At 33.0% G+C, this 18,580-nt stretch overlaps 2 protein-coding genes across 3 annotated transcripts; both read left to right on the forward strand.

Moving 5' to 3' along the window:
- The first annotated feature begins 4,055 nt into the window (after positions 1–4,055).
- On the forward strand, positions 4,056–7,189 carry LOC118052434 (protein disulfide isomerase-like 1-3). Its single transcript, XM_035063418.2, has 8 exons — positions 4,056–4,632; positions 4,873–5,002; positions 5,258–5,429; positions 5,527–5,690; positions 5,762–5,839; positions 6,369–6,461; positions 6,628–6,696; positions 6,845–7,189. The coding sequence occupies exons 1-8, from the start codon at positions 4,115–4,117 to the stop codon at positions 6,974–6,976; spliced, it is 1,356 nt and encodes a 451-aa protein (XP_034919309.1). The 5' UTR covers positions 4,056–4,114; the 3' UTR covers positions 6,977–7,189.
- Positions 7,190–11,337: 4,148 nt separating this feature from the next.
- LOC118052453 (V-type proton ATPase subunit G 1) lies at positions 11,338–13,803 on the forward strand. 2 transcript variants are annotated; one of them, XM_035063447.2, is made up of 4 exons: positions 11,338–11,451; positions 12,231–12,341; positions 12,937–13,037; positions 13,460–13,803. In XM_035063447.2, the coding sequence occupies exons 2-4, from the start codon at positions 12,254–12,256 to the stop codon at positions 13,601–13,603; spliced, it is 333 nt and encodes a 110-aa protein (XP_034919338.1). In that variant the 5' UTR covers positions 11,338–11,451; positions 12,231–12,253; the 3' UTR covers positions 13,604–13,803. The 2 variants fall into 2 exon arrangements, with proteins under 2 accessions (XP_034919338.1, XP_034919339.1); XM_035063448.2 differs by having other exon boundaries at positions 11,399–11,451; positions 12,249–12,341.
- The last annotated feature ends 4,777 nt before the right edge of the window (positions 13,804–18,580 follow it).

The following is an 18,580-nucleotide window of genomic DNA, read 5'->3' on the forward strand; positions in this document are numbered from 1 at the left end:
TTTCTAGAAGATAAAGCTTTTGATTCAACCAGTTCCAAACTTGAAAGAAAGATCTTCGACATCCTATCAAATTTTTCATAAACTCTCATCGTCATCATCATTCTACTTCCTTGATATGTTTTTTCCTTACATTTTGGAAGATCTTTAATACATCTACTATATAAAGACGCAGCCATTTGTTGAAGAATTTTTAAAAAATAAAGCTTTTGATTCAACCAGTTTTTCTAACTTGAAAGAAAGATCTTTGACATCCATCAGATTCTCATAAACTCTCATCATCTTTGATTCCAAATGCGTAGCATGGTTAAAACTGAATTGTAAGCAGTAACTTGTATACATGCCATTGTTGCCATGCAAAAGAATGGTGCTCCTTCTGTGAGAATCTGTAAGAGTCTGCCTTCGCAGGCCGTTATATGCCCTCTAATAAGTAATACCCCATTAATTCATTGTTGAAAAACAAGTGAACAGGATATGATTACTTATTACTGTGTACTTTGTTTATGTTTACAGAGCTAGTTTTCAAAGATAAACTATTAATCTATTGCAAATTTTTCGTCTACCATGTCTTACGTTAAGTTTTATGATCAAATTTACCCACACTATAACCACTCATATACTTTTTACTCTATGTTTTGGTTATGTTTCCAAAGCTAGTCTTCATAAAAAATAACGATCAAACTATTAATAAATTTTTCATCAAGCATATGTTATGTCACGGATTGAATAGATCAATTTAGCTCAATTAAAAAAATAGTATTGTTTTAATATATATTTTTTTAAAATAACATGGTTATAATTTTTTTTAAAAAATTAAATTAATTTTTACCAAAAATTAACTAAATCAATACCCATTTTATTTAATATAAATTCCAGCTCGGATTAAGTTTTGTATAATTGAAAGTGTGGTTGTAATTGTGGTTGTTTTTTAAAGTATTTTTTATTTAGAAATATATTAAAATAATATTTTTTATTTATTTTTAAAAAATATTTTTGATATCTATGCATCAAAATAATTTAAAAATACTAAAAAAAATATTAATTTGAAATAAAAATAAATAAATTAATTAATTTTTTTAAAAATATTTTTAAAATATAAAAATAAACAATCCTGTACATTTTGTAAGACGGACTATAACCACACAAATGACAGTCACAGCTCTAGCTTAGGCTATAGCCATTGAGATGACATACATCTGGCAATCATCTTTCTCATTAAATAATATTTTTTTTTAAAAAAAAGTGAAAAAATAATAATGCCAAAGGCAACTAGAACCATATAAAAAACATAGGATCAGAAAGCATTTGGAAAATAAGTTATTTGTGAAAAAGAAGATAATCAAATCAATTACTCTCGAGTCATCGTAGTTCATGTAAAATGCTGAAGTCTTTAATATTTTCTTTTTTGTTAAGCTTGGTGCAGTTCTAATATCACTTATAGAATTTGAAATGACATATATTAACGATTTTAATTAAAAATAACAATTTTATTATATAATTAATTGTTACAGAATAATGGTAGAATTATAACGGCTCCTGCAACACCCACTACAATTTATTTTGTAACTCGCTAAGAAAATACAAGAATTCAAATATTATTCTCACACCATCCCTACAAAAAAAAAATCATTTAATGAATTATTACCATTTTTTTTGTTTTTGAAAAATATTTCAAATTTTTTTATTATTTTAATTATTAATATCAAAAATAAATTTAAAAAATAAACAAATATTATCTTAATATATTTATAAAGAAAATAAACTTTAAAAATCAGCAACTATTTTGGTCAACGCCTTCTCATTCCTGCTCCCGTCAAAATATACTATAGACCACTCTCACCTCATCATTTTTTTTTGTGTATTTCTCATCAAGAACGTCAAGAGCTGCTTAAATTTTTTATTATTTTAATTTATTAATATACAAATAAATTTTAAAAAGTAAAATAATATTATCTTAATATATTTATAAAAAAAAATAAACTTTAAAAATTATTAATAACTCTAAAATGCGTGGGAAAAGCACTATAGCTTTCCCCACGTGTTTTTTTTTCCTTATGTTCTCTCTTTTTTTTTACATGTTTTTTTTTTTCAAAATTGGTTTTTTTTTTCAAAATTATCTTTGTCGATTTTTTTTAAATATTGAACTGGTTGAGAATTTAATTATATAGTTTTTTTTTAAATATTGTGGATTGTTACAATATTTCCCTACATGGTTTTTTTTATGATTTATTTCTTTTTTTTTCAAATTGATCGTTGTTCAATTTTTTTTCTCTCCATATTGAGTTAATTGAGAATTTTGCTTTGTAGTTTTGTCAAAAATAACACTGTAGATTGCTACAATATTTCTTCCACATGGTTTTTGTTTTGTTGCAGTGTTTTCCTCCATATATTTTTTTTTTGTTTTTTTTTCCAAAATTGTCTTCTTCTTTTTTTGTTTTTTTTTTCAGAATTGTTTTTGTTGATTTTATTTTTTTACTATTGAGCTGGTGGAGAATTTAGTTTTTTATTTTTTTTTCTTTAAAACACTGTTGATTGCTATAGTGTTTCCCACATGATTTTTTTAAAATGATTTTTTATATTTTTTTTCATAATTATCTTTGTTGAGTTTTTTTCTTCTATATTGAGCTGATTGAGATATTAACTTTGTAGTTCTTTAAAATATTATGAATTGTTACAATGTTTTCCCACATGATTTTTGCATTGCTACAGTGTTTCCTCATATATTTTTTTTAATTGATTGTTTTTCAAGATTGTATTTATCAAATTTATTTTTTTTATACTGAACCGGTTGAAAATTTAGCTTTGTAGTTTTTTTTTCTTTAAAACACTATTGATTGTCACAATTTCCCCCACATGATTTTTTTTGTTATTATTTTTTTTAAAATTATCTTTATTGATGTTATTATTTTTAATATTGAACTGATTGAAAATTAAAACTATAGATTTTCTCACGAAACACTTAGATTGCTACTATGTTTCCCTGAATAGTTTTTTTTTTTTCTTTTGTTTTTTTTGTGATATTTTTTAAAATTAACTTTGTTGATCTTATTTTTTTTAATATTGAGCTTGTTGAGAATTATAATTGTATATTTCCTAACAAATACTATAAATTGCTACAATGTTTTCCTAAATGATTTTAATATTGATCTGGTTGAAAATTTAGCTTTAATTTTTCCCCACATGTTTTTTTGCCATTTTTTTTTAAAAAAAAAAATTTGCTTTTTTTTTTTTCAAAATTTCTTTTTTTTTTTTTTTTCTTTTTTGTTTTTTTTTTCATAATTATTTTTGTTTGTTTTTTTTTTAATATTGAGCTGGTTGAGAATTTAGCTATGTAGTTTTTTTTTTTAAATACTGTGGATTACTACAGTGTTTCCCCACATATTTTTTTTCTTTTTAATGATTTTTTTATAGAATTATCTTTGTCGATTTTATTTTTCTCATATTGTGCTAATTGAGAATTTAATTTTATAGTTTTTTTCTTTAAAGCACTGTAGATTGCTACAGTATTCCTCTACGTGATTTTTTTTTTTGTTATGATTTTTTTAAAAATTGTCTTTATCGATTTTATTATTTTCAATATTGAGCTGATTGATAATTATAACTTTAGAATTTCTTATGAAACACTATAGATTGCTACAGTGTTTCCTTGCTTGGTTTTTTTTCTCTTTATTTTTTTTCCTGATTATTTTTAAAATTATTTTTGTTGATTTTATTTTTTTATTATTAAGCTGGTCGAGAATTTAATTTTTTTCTTGAAAATATTATGAATTAAAACAGTTTTTTTTCATATAATTTTTTTTTATAAACTTATACAACAACACACAAGTTTGCGGCATCACGCAAATATGACAATAAACAACTCTCACCTCATCAATATTTTTTTTGTGTATTTCTCATGAGCAATGTCAAGAGCAGCTTAAATTTTTTATTATTTGAATTTATTAATGTTAAAAATAAATTTTAAAAAATAAAATAATATTATTTTAATATATTTATAAAAAAAATAAACTTTAAAAATCAACAACTATTTTGGGTCAACGCCTTCTCGTTCCTGCTCCCGTCAATATAAGAAAAGTCTCTCCTCATCATTTCCTTCTGTGTGTATTTCTCATCAGCAATGTCAAGAGCTGCAAGAATCTCTCTCTTTCTCTTCACTTCAATCCTTCTTCTCTTCACCATCTTATGGTTTTCGCCTGTCTCCCATGTTCCATCATCACTTCCACTAGTTCTTTCATTCTTTAAACACCTGGAAGACACCATCTTTGAAAGCAACACCCACAAGGATGTCTATTATGATGAGGGTCTTGAGAATCAAGGGACTAACTCTTGGCCAGAGAATCCAGTGGTTGACGAGAAGGATGTGGCGGTGCTCACAGAGAAGAACTTCAGTGATTTCATTGCTACAAATCCGTATGTGATGGTGGAGTTCTATGCATCATGGTGCCATTGGAGTCGTAAGTTGGCACCAGAATACTCTGCTGCTGCTACCCTACTGAAAGGTGAGGCCGTGCTTGCAAAAGTTGAAGCTACAGTAGAAATGGGGCTGGCAAGGAAGTATGAAATTCGGGGGTATCCTTCTCTGCTTTTATTTGCTGGTGGAATTCAAAAGGGTAGCTATTATGGTGAAAGGACCAGGTGAGATCCATTTTTTCTTTTTCTTTTTTTGCATATATTTGGAGGGTTCAAATCTACGACTTTAATTTGCAGAACCTTTGGCTTGACCTAGTATAACTATCAATGCTTTATCGGCTAGCCTTTTTGGTTCTTTAATTTCTGACAGATGTGAAAATTTGGGACGTTCTGTTTCTTTTTTTTTTTTTTAATTGCGATGTCTTCTTTTGTTTTTTGTTTTAATTTTAATTTTATTTCATGTAGAGATGCTATTGCAACTTGGATGAGGCAGAAAAATGGCCTGGTTGTTCAAACTGTATCAACAACAGAGGAGGCTAATAGGATATTGAGGACTAATTCTGTGATCGTAATGGGATTCCTTGGCACTCTAGAGGTATTTAGTCCCTGCTTGGTAATAATTTCACTTCCATCTAATGAATAATATTTTTCAATTTCTATTTCCAGGATGTAATCTGTCCAACTCACTACCATACCAGTTGATAAAATTTAAGGAGCTCATAATCACTGCACTCAGATTGATCGATTCCATATGAACTTAAAATTTTTGTACTTGATAAATATTTATGGTGGAAAAGTGCAAATATTTCTCATCTTCTCACCAGTTAAATCTTTCCTAAAAAACTGGTAGGGTTCAGATACCAAGGAGCTTACTGCTGCTTCCAGACTGCATGCCGATATCAATTTCTATCAAACTGATTATGTTGATGTTGCAAGGCTGTTTCGCATTGACCCACAAATCAAACCTCCTGCTTTAGTCATTCTGAAATGGGAGGCTGCAAATCGTAGCTATGTTGGTTTTGGTTAGTTTCATCACTTTGCGAGTCAATAGTTCGGAGAAATTCCAAGTAATACAAGTTATTTGACCTTTAATGATCGATTCTACTCTTCTTTCTGCAGACGGTCAATTCACCGAATCAGAAATATCTGACTTTGTATCCACTAACAGCTTTCAATTCACCAAATCAGAGATATCTGACTCTGTATCCACAAACAACGCTCCTTCGGTGATCACTTTTACGGTAGACGATGCTTCACGTATTTTAGGCAATCCTATGAAACAGGCAAGTCCTTAAGTCTATTTTCCTGACGATAGAACTTCATGATTAGTTAACATGTCTATTTGTTCACTCAGCTGTGGCTATTTTCAACAAAATATTCGTTGGAGCTGATATCCACATTTGAAGAGGCAGCAAAAGCTTTCAGAAACAAGGTGGTCATTTTATTTTCTATATGCTTCTGCTAAGAGCACCTGGTAATTGGATTATCTTGTTGTATTCTATAACTCAGTTCGGTGAAAACTGCACCGCGCTTGTCTAATCTGGGATACACTAACATAAAAGTTGAACAAAAAAACATTAAGGTTTTTCCTGCATAACTGGAAGATTGGATAAACTGCCATGGCTTGGTTTGTGTCAAATGTTCCAAATCTCAATTCAAGGAGTAGTCACATGACATTAAAAATCCTATCATTCATCTGTTGGAAAATTCACAACAACGAATCATAAATTAAATATATCAAATAGTTAATTGTTGGTTGTGAATGTTAAGCGTAGATTATAATACAAGAATATAAGGAAAGAAGGAAAAGAACCGAAGTGAAGTCATAGTTATTAATTCCAAGACATGTTACTTTAAAGATAGAGGTTTTTTTCCTCTTCAAATCCACATTGATTCCAAGTTTTCTCAATTATATTTCACCGACATGATATGTCTTTGGTTCTTTGCTGCGTTTCTTGTAGCTTGTATTTGTCCATGTGGAGACTGATGGTACAAATTTGGGACTTGGAGCAAACCTTGCTTTTCAATTTGGAGTGCCTGAAGGTTCACCAAGAGTGAGCACCCCTAAACCCGCACCTCTTTTTCTCGAAAACAGAAAAAGAACAGGAAAAAAATTAAAAACTATCTGTGCCATTTCTTCCAAGCTTTTTTTCCTGTAACTAATGAGTTGTGGTGTGCTAAGCCTTAATCAAAATACTTAAAAAATTCCTGGATGTGCAGGTTGTAGCTTGCATGGCTAATGGTGACAAGTATCTATATCATGGTGAAATGACCTTTGATGGTATTAAGGTACTTGAGTTACTTTTACTGGATTTTTTCTTAAGAATTTTTAACTGAACAACTAAACAGGACAGGAAGGATCACCACTCTACTTCTTAATATGTTTTTCCTGTACACTTTGTATGATCTTTGATACATCTTCTATACTTTGGTGCAGTCATTTGCTGAAGAGTTTCTGGAAGATAATCTTTCAATCCATTCAGTTCCAATTTCAAAGTCAGCTCTTCGACTTCCGTCGGATTCTCATCAATCCAGTCCGTCTTTGTTTTCACGTGTATACAATATATAGCTAAGACTGAATTGCAAGCAATAACTTGTATGGAATTGCCTTAAAGTAGAATGATGCTTCTCTCGTGAGAATAATCTTGCAGTGATACTCAAGGTATAATTGAATGTAATCAGTAAAAGCTGCAATTTCAGGGCACTATATGCCCTCTTGGATCGCGTTATTATTCATTTTGGAGACAAGTAAACCAGAAATGAAATTTATATATTGTGAACAGGCTGTTGAGGTATTGGTTGTATAACATTTTGGCAATTTAGGGGAGCCACAAAAGGATACCCTCCATTGAATTCCCGGTTCAAAAAATAAAAAATAATAATAATGAAATGAATAGTAAGAATCTTTATCAAAGCTGGTCATTCTCTGCTGGAAGCAGAGTTATTAAACCTGGTTTGGTGAGTGACTCAAAACCTGGGCCAAGTCGGTTTCAAACAAAGGGTGAAAGTTGACCTGCTAACTAGGAGACCTTGTTAAAAAAATTTCAAATCAGCATATGTCTTTTTAATTGACCGGGATAACACTCCCAACCTATGATCAGGTCTTGGGCCAGGTTAAATGCATGCCGGAAAATCTAAGGTTTCGATTTTAGTTTGTTTAGCTGATAAATGCAATGATCATTCCTGTTTTGTTCTTCCCTATCTGTTTCCTCAATGCCAACATTGTACTTGTTTTATTTTTCATTTTGAAACTTCCACGCAAAAACTTCCTCTTGAACCATTTTCAACTTTCTGCACATATAAATATACCCTATCATCCTCATCACTTGAACTCGTGTCAGCTTTCCAGTTTCCAGTTCTCATGGCAACCAATTGAAACTGCTCTATTCTTCTCCCCGCAGATTTTGCCACCCCTCAGCCGGCGCCTGCTTCACAAGCTTCTCCTGACGTCTGACAGCAAAATTCAGGTGGACTCAGTGGAGGGCAGAACCGCAGAAGGCAGGAATAGTCACCAGAACACTATTAGGGGCTGGCCGGATAGTGCTTGTGCTATGATGCACAAGAAACGTCGCTCTATCGATCTGGAAATCCATCAAGAAGACCAGCTCCATGAGTCTCCCAAGTTCTGCCATTTTGTGGATTTCTTGTTTAGCTTGATGAATTTTGGTTTTGTAGAGAAATTTAGAGTGCATAACATCCTTTCTTACCAATGAATTTTTTTATTTACAAGTTAGTATGCCATTTTTATTGTTAGTCGTGAGAGACTATAGAACCGAACAAGACATTCTTGCCAAAAATTCTGCAAGCTAGCATGCCTAAAGGTCCGTGCCTGATATTGCATGGACAGATTAGCTTGCTATGTAGCAACCTGCCACATCATTTGACTATAATTAATCTGATATATTTAGTAATTTCAGACTTTATTATTAGCCAAAGTAAACAGGTGTAGTCCTTGGATGAATCATAGGAGGACTCACCACCAAATCAAGAGTGTTCTTTTTTCATTAATTTCCTATATTGCTGCAATTTCTATGTCAGATTAGAAAACAATGCTACAGTGAGATCATTTTTCACCGCCTACAGATGAACATTTCCATTGAATACCATTTCATCACCCCCCGCTAGATCACTCTTAGAGCATAACAATTGATCCAATCGCAATGGCGGTGCCACCATTTAGGTTAAGAACCCCTGAAGTCTGCAGGGAGGCTGTTGTTCTTTCCATGGAGATAACAATCCTTCTTGGCGGCGCTTTGCTTTTCTATACGATTCTTCTCATTCTACAACAAATCTTTTCTTACACTGGGGTGATATTACTTTCGATAGCAGCGATTGTTCTGTTGACTCGGGATCACAGTAGCAATAGCAGTCTGCCTATCACTACCGCACGCAAATTGATGGAAATTAGCAAGCAACTATGCGACATTGTTGTGTCCATCACAAATAAACTATGTGAGGAGCCTGTTACAAATTACCCTCATTTGGAGAGAAGATGCTCAGGGACCATTGCTATATGGACGGGCTATGTAGCTTATGCTGGTCTTCTGATTCAAGTACTTTTAAGATATCCTGTATCATTAGATACTTTTTTCGCAGGTGGGTTAATTGCCATTGCTGTTTGTGCAAACCATACATTTTTGTTTTCTTGCATGTGGGATTCAATAAAGAGGAAGAGTCTAGGTCAAAATCTTGATCAGGCTGACAGCATGAACAAGGTAATGGTCTCAATCTCCTCGGACATTGTCTTTCAGATTTTTGTGAAAAGCATATATGAAAGCATGTCAACACTTGTGGCAATCAAACCCAACTCATTCATTTGGAAGAAACTAAGCCTAAACATTGCTTCTACTTGTTAAAACAGTCAAATAACGAATCTTTATGCACTAATGTTGATGTTTTTTGCCCTTCGTTGGTGAAAAGGTTAGGAACTTGAGTTCTTTAACCTTCGTTTGTCATTATAATTCTTAGGATCGCAGAATTTCTTTAAGCCTGATAATTGTCGATTGGCATTGCATGAGATGCCCCCCCCCATTTGTGTATTTCCAGAGACCATTCATTTTTTTATATATTTATTGTGGTTAAATGGTTTTCTTGTTTTTATGGGTAGGTTGATGAAAATGAACTGAAGGAAGTAAAAGCTAAATGTGATGAAGATCGGCAAAGGTGGGAAGAGGAGAAGAAGGTTCTTACAGAACAGCTTAACATGGCAAAATCAAAACTTAGAGAAAAGGAGAAATCTTATAGCATGTTTGGAAACTTTAACTGGGATTAAAGAAGGGAAGAAATCAAAGCTCCTTTTATGTTAAGAAATCTTGAAGCTTATGTCAGAGGCTCTCTCTCAGCCTAGATTACGAGCTTTTTCTCCAGCCTCCTTTCACTTGGATTGTTAAGCATTCTAGTGTTGACAAGATGGATGCAGGACCAAGTAGTAGGTGGTTTCAGATTTTGCAATTTTTAAGCACACCTAGGCTGATTTTATCATGCAATGGGAATGGGAATGGGATTGTATTGTATTGTAATGATTGATTTAGTTTTATCAATTAAAGAAATTTCCTTCAATTCCAAGATATAATCCAAAAAAATTATTTGTTGTGCTCAAGCAACATTTCCTTGGTGAAATTGGTGGCATGCTGATGAAGGCAAAAAAATAAAAATAAAAATTGGGTATAGGATGAAAAATAGTTTGCATTACATTGATGGCCCCGCTTCGTTGTGAGTCGGACTAATTTCTTTGTAACGTTAAAAAATAATGCTAAAACATTGTTATTGTGTTTTAAAAAAAAAAAAAAAATCAACGACTTAACACAATAACTAAAAAAATTAATGATTATCAAACCTTGGGAATCAAACCGTAAAAGAATAAAATTAAGAAAAAAAATCAATGAAAAAAAAATATAAAAAAAGTTAAGTGAAGTTGTCAAAACCTTACGAGTAGTATCATGTGAACCTGATAATCCAAAAAAAAACACACACACATATATATTAACAAAGTTTAATTTTAAAAACAATTTTTGAAGGAAAAACTAAAAAAAAAACAGATAAAAAATGACTTCTAAAAACACCCGAGTTATTTCGGATAAACCTCTCACCTCATGAGATTGGGATAACTTGATTGAAAAGAAAACCAAAGAAAATAACAAAGTTTATTTTTAAAAATGAATAACTTTGAAGGATATAATTGAAAAAAACAACAACATTAATTCGTATTAACTTTTCGAACCTATAATCTTATGTAATGACTAAATTAGAAGTATCGCATTCTAGAAAAGTAAATATTAAAAACTTAGCTCGTCGACAGATTGATCCATTCTTAGGTGACCCTTGGTGTAGACCAACTTGAGTCTCAAAAGAAATTTAGAAAGAATTAATCCAATGGAATAGAATAAACCAAAATTGATCAATGTTTCAATTAACTCAGAGAAAATCTAGTTAAAATAGTGTTAAAAACCGTTTATTATTTTCAATAACACTCTGATATCATATGCTTACAATTTAAACGGACATAAACTTTCTTGAATGTACAGAGTAGTCTACCATAAAAATAAATTTTTATTTTCATCTTCATCAAATGACCCGGCCTCGGCCGAAAATCGGGATATATTCCGAATTCTTTGGAATTTGATTTTACAATTCTATCCAATATTTTCACTTTAAAAAATTGTTTTATTTAAGAAAATCTCATCTCACGCCACAATAACAAAGTGAAAAGAAAAGGTCACAGGAGATCTAGAAATTAATCTTCGTGAAATAGAAACAATTTGTTTTTTGGAATTTTTGTTTTCTAAATCAAAAACTTTTATTTTATTTTATTGTTTTTGTGAGGGGAAGAACCTTTAAAAAAAAAAAAAAAAAGAGTCCTTGTCAGTCAATAACGGGCTTGACAGGACTAAATTTGTAATTTCAACACACAGCTTTAGATAATGTAATTAGGACCCAAATAATTTGTTGGGCTCCGATAAGTTTTCTTTCCAACACATCGAGCTTATTACTTCTATTAGAAAACCTCTTGGGCAGAAAGAAACACAGCAAGCGCCGAGTCCTCAGGTACTCCCTCCCTCTCTCCCTCCCTCCCCTTCACGTGTCTAGATTTCCTGCTACTTCTTTGGGTGCGTCTCTGCATAGATTCTCAGATCGCACTGCACCGTTTGCTTGGATCTTTTACTGTTATGGGTCGCCAAAATTTTCTTAATCTAATTTTTTTGAATAGTAAAAAAAATAGGGAACTTCAATGATAAATCTAAATCTTTGAGATGGTTTCTTAGGTGAAATTTTTTAACGTTTGCTAGTGCATCTAGTTTACTCTTTGTAGTTGAGATTGAATCCAATCATTTGTGCGGATCTTGATTGTTAAGGGTAGGGGATGTGTTGGATCAGATCAGTGAGATTTGTGAATCAGATAGGAGTTTTTTCTGAAGGGGTAGTAGTGATTGAAGTCTGGGAATTTTGGATTTTGATACTTGGTTGCAATCTATAGAGCTGATAGTTATAGAATGGTTAGATTTTGCATGTACTTGCTGATCTTCTCGAGGATTATGACCACTGAATAATTTTTTATGATTTTTTTCTATTTTCGTAGAAAATGCTGTCTTTTGGCTTTTTAAAAAAGTCATTTATAGCAATTTGCTTATTTTGTATATGATTGTGGATTTGTATTAATTTTTACTTGTCGAGCCTTATATTCGTCTATCGTATTTGTTTGTTTTGATGGGGTCTAAATGCAAATCAAAATTTGTTTTGTTATTCGAAGAGGCCGCTTGATAATTTACTGGGAGGAGCATCTTCAGGTGCTGATTTTAGGTGCATTAATCTTCTTTTTATTTCAGTATAACATTGGAGATCAGGAAGCATGGAGGCCAACAGGGGTCAGAATGGAATTCAACTCTTGCTTGCTGCAGAGCAAGAAGCTCAGCATATTGTCAATACTGCTAGAAATGGTAATCACTTCTTCCCTCTGTGCTTTCAATAATTGAAGCACTGTCCTTGTTTTCTATATATACTTGCCATCCCTTTGATTGCATATGCTATTTGTGTGGGTAAAGGGGGAGTAGGACAGATGAGTAGGAGGAAGGAATGGAAAAGATGAGGTTCTCATTTCATTTAAGAAGTATATCCCCGATCAAGGAAAAGAGGGATCCGCTTCTTTATCTAGAGTCATATTTACAATCCTTTTAAAATTGGGAGGAAGGCATGTCTTTCCTCTTTCTTACCTTTCATCTTTCCTTTTCCTTTTCTTGCCTTCCAACCAAACAAGTAGAGGTTGGGCCTCCATTTTTTTTGCATGTTTCCTGTGGTCTACCACAACTTAGATGTGCATAACATGGTTTAAAGGAAAATTTAAAATTTGAGCTGCCACTCAAAATTTAAATTGAAGCTTTGCTGTTTGTTTTCAGTTATGATACAGTAACAATCAAAGTTATGTTTACAACTTGGAAGAAACTTTCACACTTTGCTAATTGCATTTATGATGCAAGCAGTCACTGCATTGGTGCAGATCTTGATTTTTACATGCTTCTGTTTCTTTTTGTCCAGCGAAAATGGCTAGACTGAGACAAGCCAAAGAAGAGGCTGACAAGGAAATTGCTGAATTTCGTGCTCACATGGAAGCTGAATTTCAGAGGAAACTTACTGAGGTTAGAACACAAATGAAAGACTCCTATTAAGCCATTCATATGAGAACATGTTAAATCCACTTGCAATCTCAAATATTATCTGCTAACTTCAATCCTTATAGTGATTCCCACTTAAGCTTATGAATGAGGAAATGGAAATATTAAGTAATTTGCCAGTCACCTTTGCTACTTGTGTGTGTGTGATAAATCTATATTGCATTCATAGCATCGTATGATACTTCTCCAGCACTGCATATCCTGTACCGGCTCTCTTCTTTTCTTGAATTTCATTTCAGTCATTCTACAGAGTTGGCCAAATCTGGTCATTGTCGCTCCCATCTTATCATTTAGGACTTAAATGAAACTCGGATCAACCCATTAGCTACTTGGAGCTTATGTTATTCAAAAGCTGACTTTAACCTACTCGTGTGAACATCATACAGAGCAGCGGGGACTCTGGTGCTAATGTGAAGCGATTGGAGCATGAAACTGAGGCAAAGATCGGTCACCTGAAGACAGAAGCCTCAAGGATCTCCCATGATGTTGTACAGATGCTTTTGAAGCATGTGACAGCAGTGAAAAACTAGGATCCTCCTTGGTCTACGAGGCTAGATGTGTTCAAATACTGTATTTTGCGTGTACTTTTTAAACTAAGGGTTGGAATTCCAGCTTGTTGAGATTGCTTGTATTGTGCTGTCTAATATGTTTATGACTGATTGATTATGTTCCTCTGCAATAAATTTTTTGAGTAAATCGCCAATGAAATAAAGCATCCCTGTTCGTATCACCCATCCTGGAAAACTTTTTTATTTTGGAACAATTAAATTCTTAATTTTCAAGTCGATGTGGTTTTGTGGCGATTTGTTTCAGTCTCAGTGGTTCTGTCTGCTAAGATCTGGATGTTGATATAGTAGCGTGTTTGCACAATATAATTTTTGTCGACTTTTTGAGACTGTCTGAAAGGGCGGAACTGCAGGCAGAAATGGGAATATTTATTACTTGTTTTTTATTTAGAAATGTATAAAAATAATATATATTTTTAAATTTTAAATTTTATTTTTGAAATTAATGTATCAAGATAATTAAAAAATAAATTTAAAATTTAATGAAATATTGATTTAACCATTGCGCCAATCAGGATTAATGAAATATTAATTTCTTTATTTAAAAATTAATGAAATTTTGTTTTAAAACAAACTGATGAGAATAAGAGATTATTAAAGAATGTTAGGAGAAATATCAATGGATACAGAAAATATTAAAAAAAACTTGAAAAAAAATTACATAAAAGATTTAAACTTTAAGTTTAAGTTTAGAGATAAAAACTTAATTATAAAATCAAATTAATTTGTTTTGCTTAATCAATCTTGAATATAACTCAAACCAATCGAATCTAATACACCAATTTATTTCTATTGCTAGGTCAATTGGTCAGCTAAATGACCAACCACTCAACCGCTTCACAAGCCAACCAATCGACTAGTTTAAACAAATCGGTCGATTGACAACATGAAATTAACAAGTTAATCAATTGATTGAGATTTTCAGAATCTTGATCAGTTAATCTTTAAAACTGCATATTCCCTCAACTATTAATCTATTCCTATAAAACTCATAATTTAAATTTTTAATCGGTTCATTTTAAATTAAAATTAACACCCTAAACATCAATTAAAACTCTTAAATTATTTTATTATTAAATCAAAATAAAAACGTAAATTCTTTCTTAATCTTCTTACAATCAATCTCCTAATAAAAAATAACAGTAAAGGAAGGATATTTACTTGTTTCTTCCATTTTTCTTAAACTAAAACTTAAGCTTAAAACCGAAAATCCTTAATATTGTAGGAGAAAGTTACGAGATCAGAGAAAAAAAAGAAGAAGAGGAAAAGTAAATTATAGGGTAACTTTCTCTTTAAGCACCAGTGAGTTATTTTTGACTTAAATTTGAGCTTGGGTATGAGAGCCAATAATATGGGTCTTGGACCCTGCTCCGTCTCTCAGCGATGCAAAAGAACCACTCATCAAATATTAAAAAATATAGTTTAATTATCAAATTTTAAGTTTGTTTTTTTAAAAATTATTATTATCAGAACCACTAAAAATTTATATAATTATTAATTTTAAGATTTGTATGATTAATTAAAGTAAACACAACTGCCCGAACACCAAATTAATCTAAAAAATTAATAAAACAAAAAAACCACGCATCATAGAGAATTTATTCATCTATCAGTTAAGTAATGAGCTACGTAACTAGAAATTTAATGAGCATCTCTACACTTAATAGAATACGCAGAGTCTAAGTTACCTCATCAGCAATTATTAAACTGGATCGATAACATGACCAGCCTGATCAGAAAGGCCAAGTGCAATTGCATCCCAAACAAGCAATGCCAGCAAAGGAACGATGCTACCCAGCAAAGCTGAAGCCCTTAGACGCTTGAGGTCACCACCCAAATATGCACAAAGAACTGCAGGGATATTGAATATCTTAAATGTGAAGGCGTTCTGTGGATAAAAAAAAATACATGTTTTGGAGCAATTTTATTTACCAGGTGCTGGATCTTGATTCACCAAAGCAAAAATCATCACAGGAATTGTAGCTGAGACTTTTTCCCAGTCACTGCTTCCCTCCAATCCCTAGTAGTAATCCTGTGTATTAGTCCTCATTGTCAGCATTCATGTGTGATTATGTATCCATTGAAGTAACTTGCCTAGGAACAAGTTGCCATACAAATTAAAGTAATTCTGTGTTGCCAAGAGGAACAGAAGGAGCTGTCCAAGTAAACGTAGCGTTTTATTGCATTTCTAAACATGACTTCAACAAACATAATCAGCGTACACATATCATGGAAGCAGTAAGCCATTGATTAATTGGATTGATCAGTTGCTTGGTTCCCACCAACAGAAATTAGCGAGTGGAGAATCGGGGAGGCCATTGATTGACTTCATCAGCGATTCTTTGCCGTGGTTACTATAGGTCTTCGAGTTATAATTTTCCTTTGCTCTTGCTGCCATTTGCAGGCACAAGAAAGATAACCACAGCTGGAAGAAAAGAATCTGATGTTTAAATCTGTGCATCACTGGCATCAATTGAAAGAGAAGTTTGATAAAAAAGAATCAGAGGAAGGACTAATTAAGAGAAGGGAGCTACTTCGTACATCCATCAAGTGATGGAATTGCACTGTGTATCCATGTGACAGAGAGAAACGAAGATCTATGGAAATGAATGAACCACGAATGCAAGCTCCCTCCATGTATCTTGAAAGTGGACCATGTTAGAAAGAAGATCCATGGATTTGTGGTACAAGAATGCAATTCAAACAGTGTGCTTTACGGTTTCTGTATCCTCACATGTCATTTTACAAGAACGTACACTGTTTTCCTGAACCGATTCAATACACCTGCTGAAGGAAAGGTGCCCATAAACGGGCTTGCACGAATCACGTTGAGAAGGACTATTCAGACCTTTTTCCAATTTTCTAGCAACAAACAGCTCAAGGCCCGTGAATCCTCGCTGTAACCTACGGATTTTTTGGACCACGCCAGGGTGCTATGTCTTATGAACCATATTTTCAATGTACCTAAGTGGAGAAATAAAATCGGGCCCATTCAACAACAAATTTAGTCGGCCTTAGTTACTGCCACTTCGACTAGTTCTTTTTTCCCCCCCACAAACTTGAAAAGGAGCTTAATTGCAATAAAGATTGTTAGACTTTTAAAAAAAAGTTTAACAGTGAATTATCAGCGGTTTGATTCCATGGTTGACAAATGGGATGGTCAACAGTGAACGTGCGTTCCTCTAAAGACACGTATTAGACAGGCCCATTATTCAAAGACCTAATTTGGACACCAAGAAATTAATATGCATAGGATCCAGTAAACAGAGAATCGATTAGTCATAGCCAGTAGGCTGGATTGTGACCCGGGAAGGTGAACAGGGGAAAGGGTTAAGAGATAAACGTGATAAGGACTGTAGACTTATGGAGGTATGGGAAATCAACTTGATGAAATGTGACAAAACCACCGTGAGTGATTGGACAGAAGCCAAGGAAGTTCTTGCTTACTTCATCGGATTGTGTTTGCTGTCCCCTGTAAGCTTCCGGTCACTGCAAGCCCATCTCCAAATGCCCAAAAGGCATTCAACCCTGCTTATACGCTTGCATTCCCTTTTCTTTTCTTTTTTCAAGAAATCTGATGAAGGTCATTGGAAAAAATTATATACAAGTGGGTTGATGAAACAATAATTCATTAAGTGTGGGAATGACTTTGTAGCCTATCGGAAGTTAAAGACGTCCAAAAAACAAATTCTCCAAAAATTATATATTGTCTTTGTTACGTGTGAGCTGGGATGAAAGCTTTATGAGAAGTTAAGTGGGCCTTAATATGATGTTCGCCGTGATTAGTGGACTAAGTGCTCGCAAAAAATTCTCTAATCTCATGGATTAGCATCTTACTGTGAGAGGAAATGTGGAGAAAGATAGCGGTGTTGGTGCCGATGATTCTCCTAGTTCAACCCTTTCCGAGTCCATTGCATTGACAAAGCTAATGAAAGTGAAAATTAACAGCTAAGAAAACAGCTTTAGAGAGATAACGAGAGAGACCCTCGAAGTTTTCGTGGGCAGAGGGGATTTTTTAAAAAAAATGGATGGAGGGGATTGGAGCATTGGGAGCTTGTTAAATTTGGAGAAATTAAGAACCAATTGAATATTTCTTGTGGACGGCTTCATGATTGCCAACGAGCTTGCGTGTAATTGAGCAAGTGGGAGATTTTTATTTGCAAAATCATTATTAAAAACCTATATATTCTCATTATCTACAAAACAATCAACAAGATGTGATGCAATTGACTTGTCGTCAGTCGCTTGTTATCAAGAAATTGTGTAGATTAGTGGATCAGAATAACACGAAGGTGTTTCCATCAATCCGATGCCAACCAAGCATCAATTTCATCACGACGAATTGGTGGGCTCCGAAAAGAACTTGCCCGAGGACCAGTTGACATGAACGGAACATAGGAATGCCATGAAAAAAGAAAAAATTAAAACCCTAACAGAGAGTGGTTGATGTGCTTTTGAGGATGAGAGACGAATATTTGACAATTTCAACTAATTTCATGCATATTAATAGGTCATGGCCATTGACTAGTCTTCCTGAAACCAAGGACCAGATAATTCTACACATTTTTTGCAAATCCATTTTTTTTTTTTTTATGTCTACAGATAATTACGGGGGTTTTGGATCCATTCCCGTTATCCAATAACAATGCTACATGAAAAAGTTATTCGCTACCGTACACGGAAAATTCTGAGAAACTTATTAAATCACCGCCGAGAATCGGTCATCGGGAATTGTACACCTTCTATTAGCCTTAGGTGCACTGTTCTCGTCAACTCTTTGAGATGGTTTCTAACGTGTTACTCGTGGTGGATAAAATATGACAAAGAACAGAGAGAGAAAAACAAAATCAGAAAAAAAAACTTTGATGACGGTGTTTTTAAAGATATTTTCTCGACGCAGGGTTATTGTTTGGGATTCAACATGTTTTTTCTTCAAAATAA

The sequence above is a fragment of the Populus alba genome, chromosome 8 (assembly GCF_005239225.2).
Source record: "Populus alba chromosome 8, ASM523922v2, whole genome shotgun sequence".
Taxonomy (NCBI): Eukaryota; Viridiplantae; Streptophyta; class Magnoliopsida; order Malpighiales; family Salicaceae; genus Populus; species Populus alba.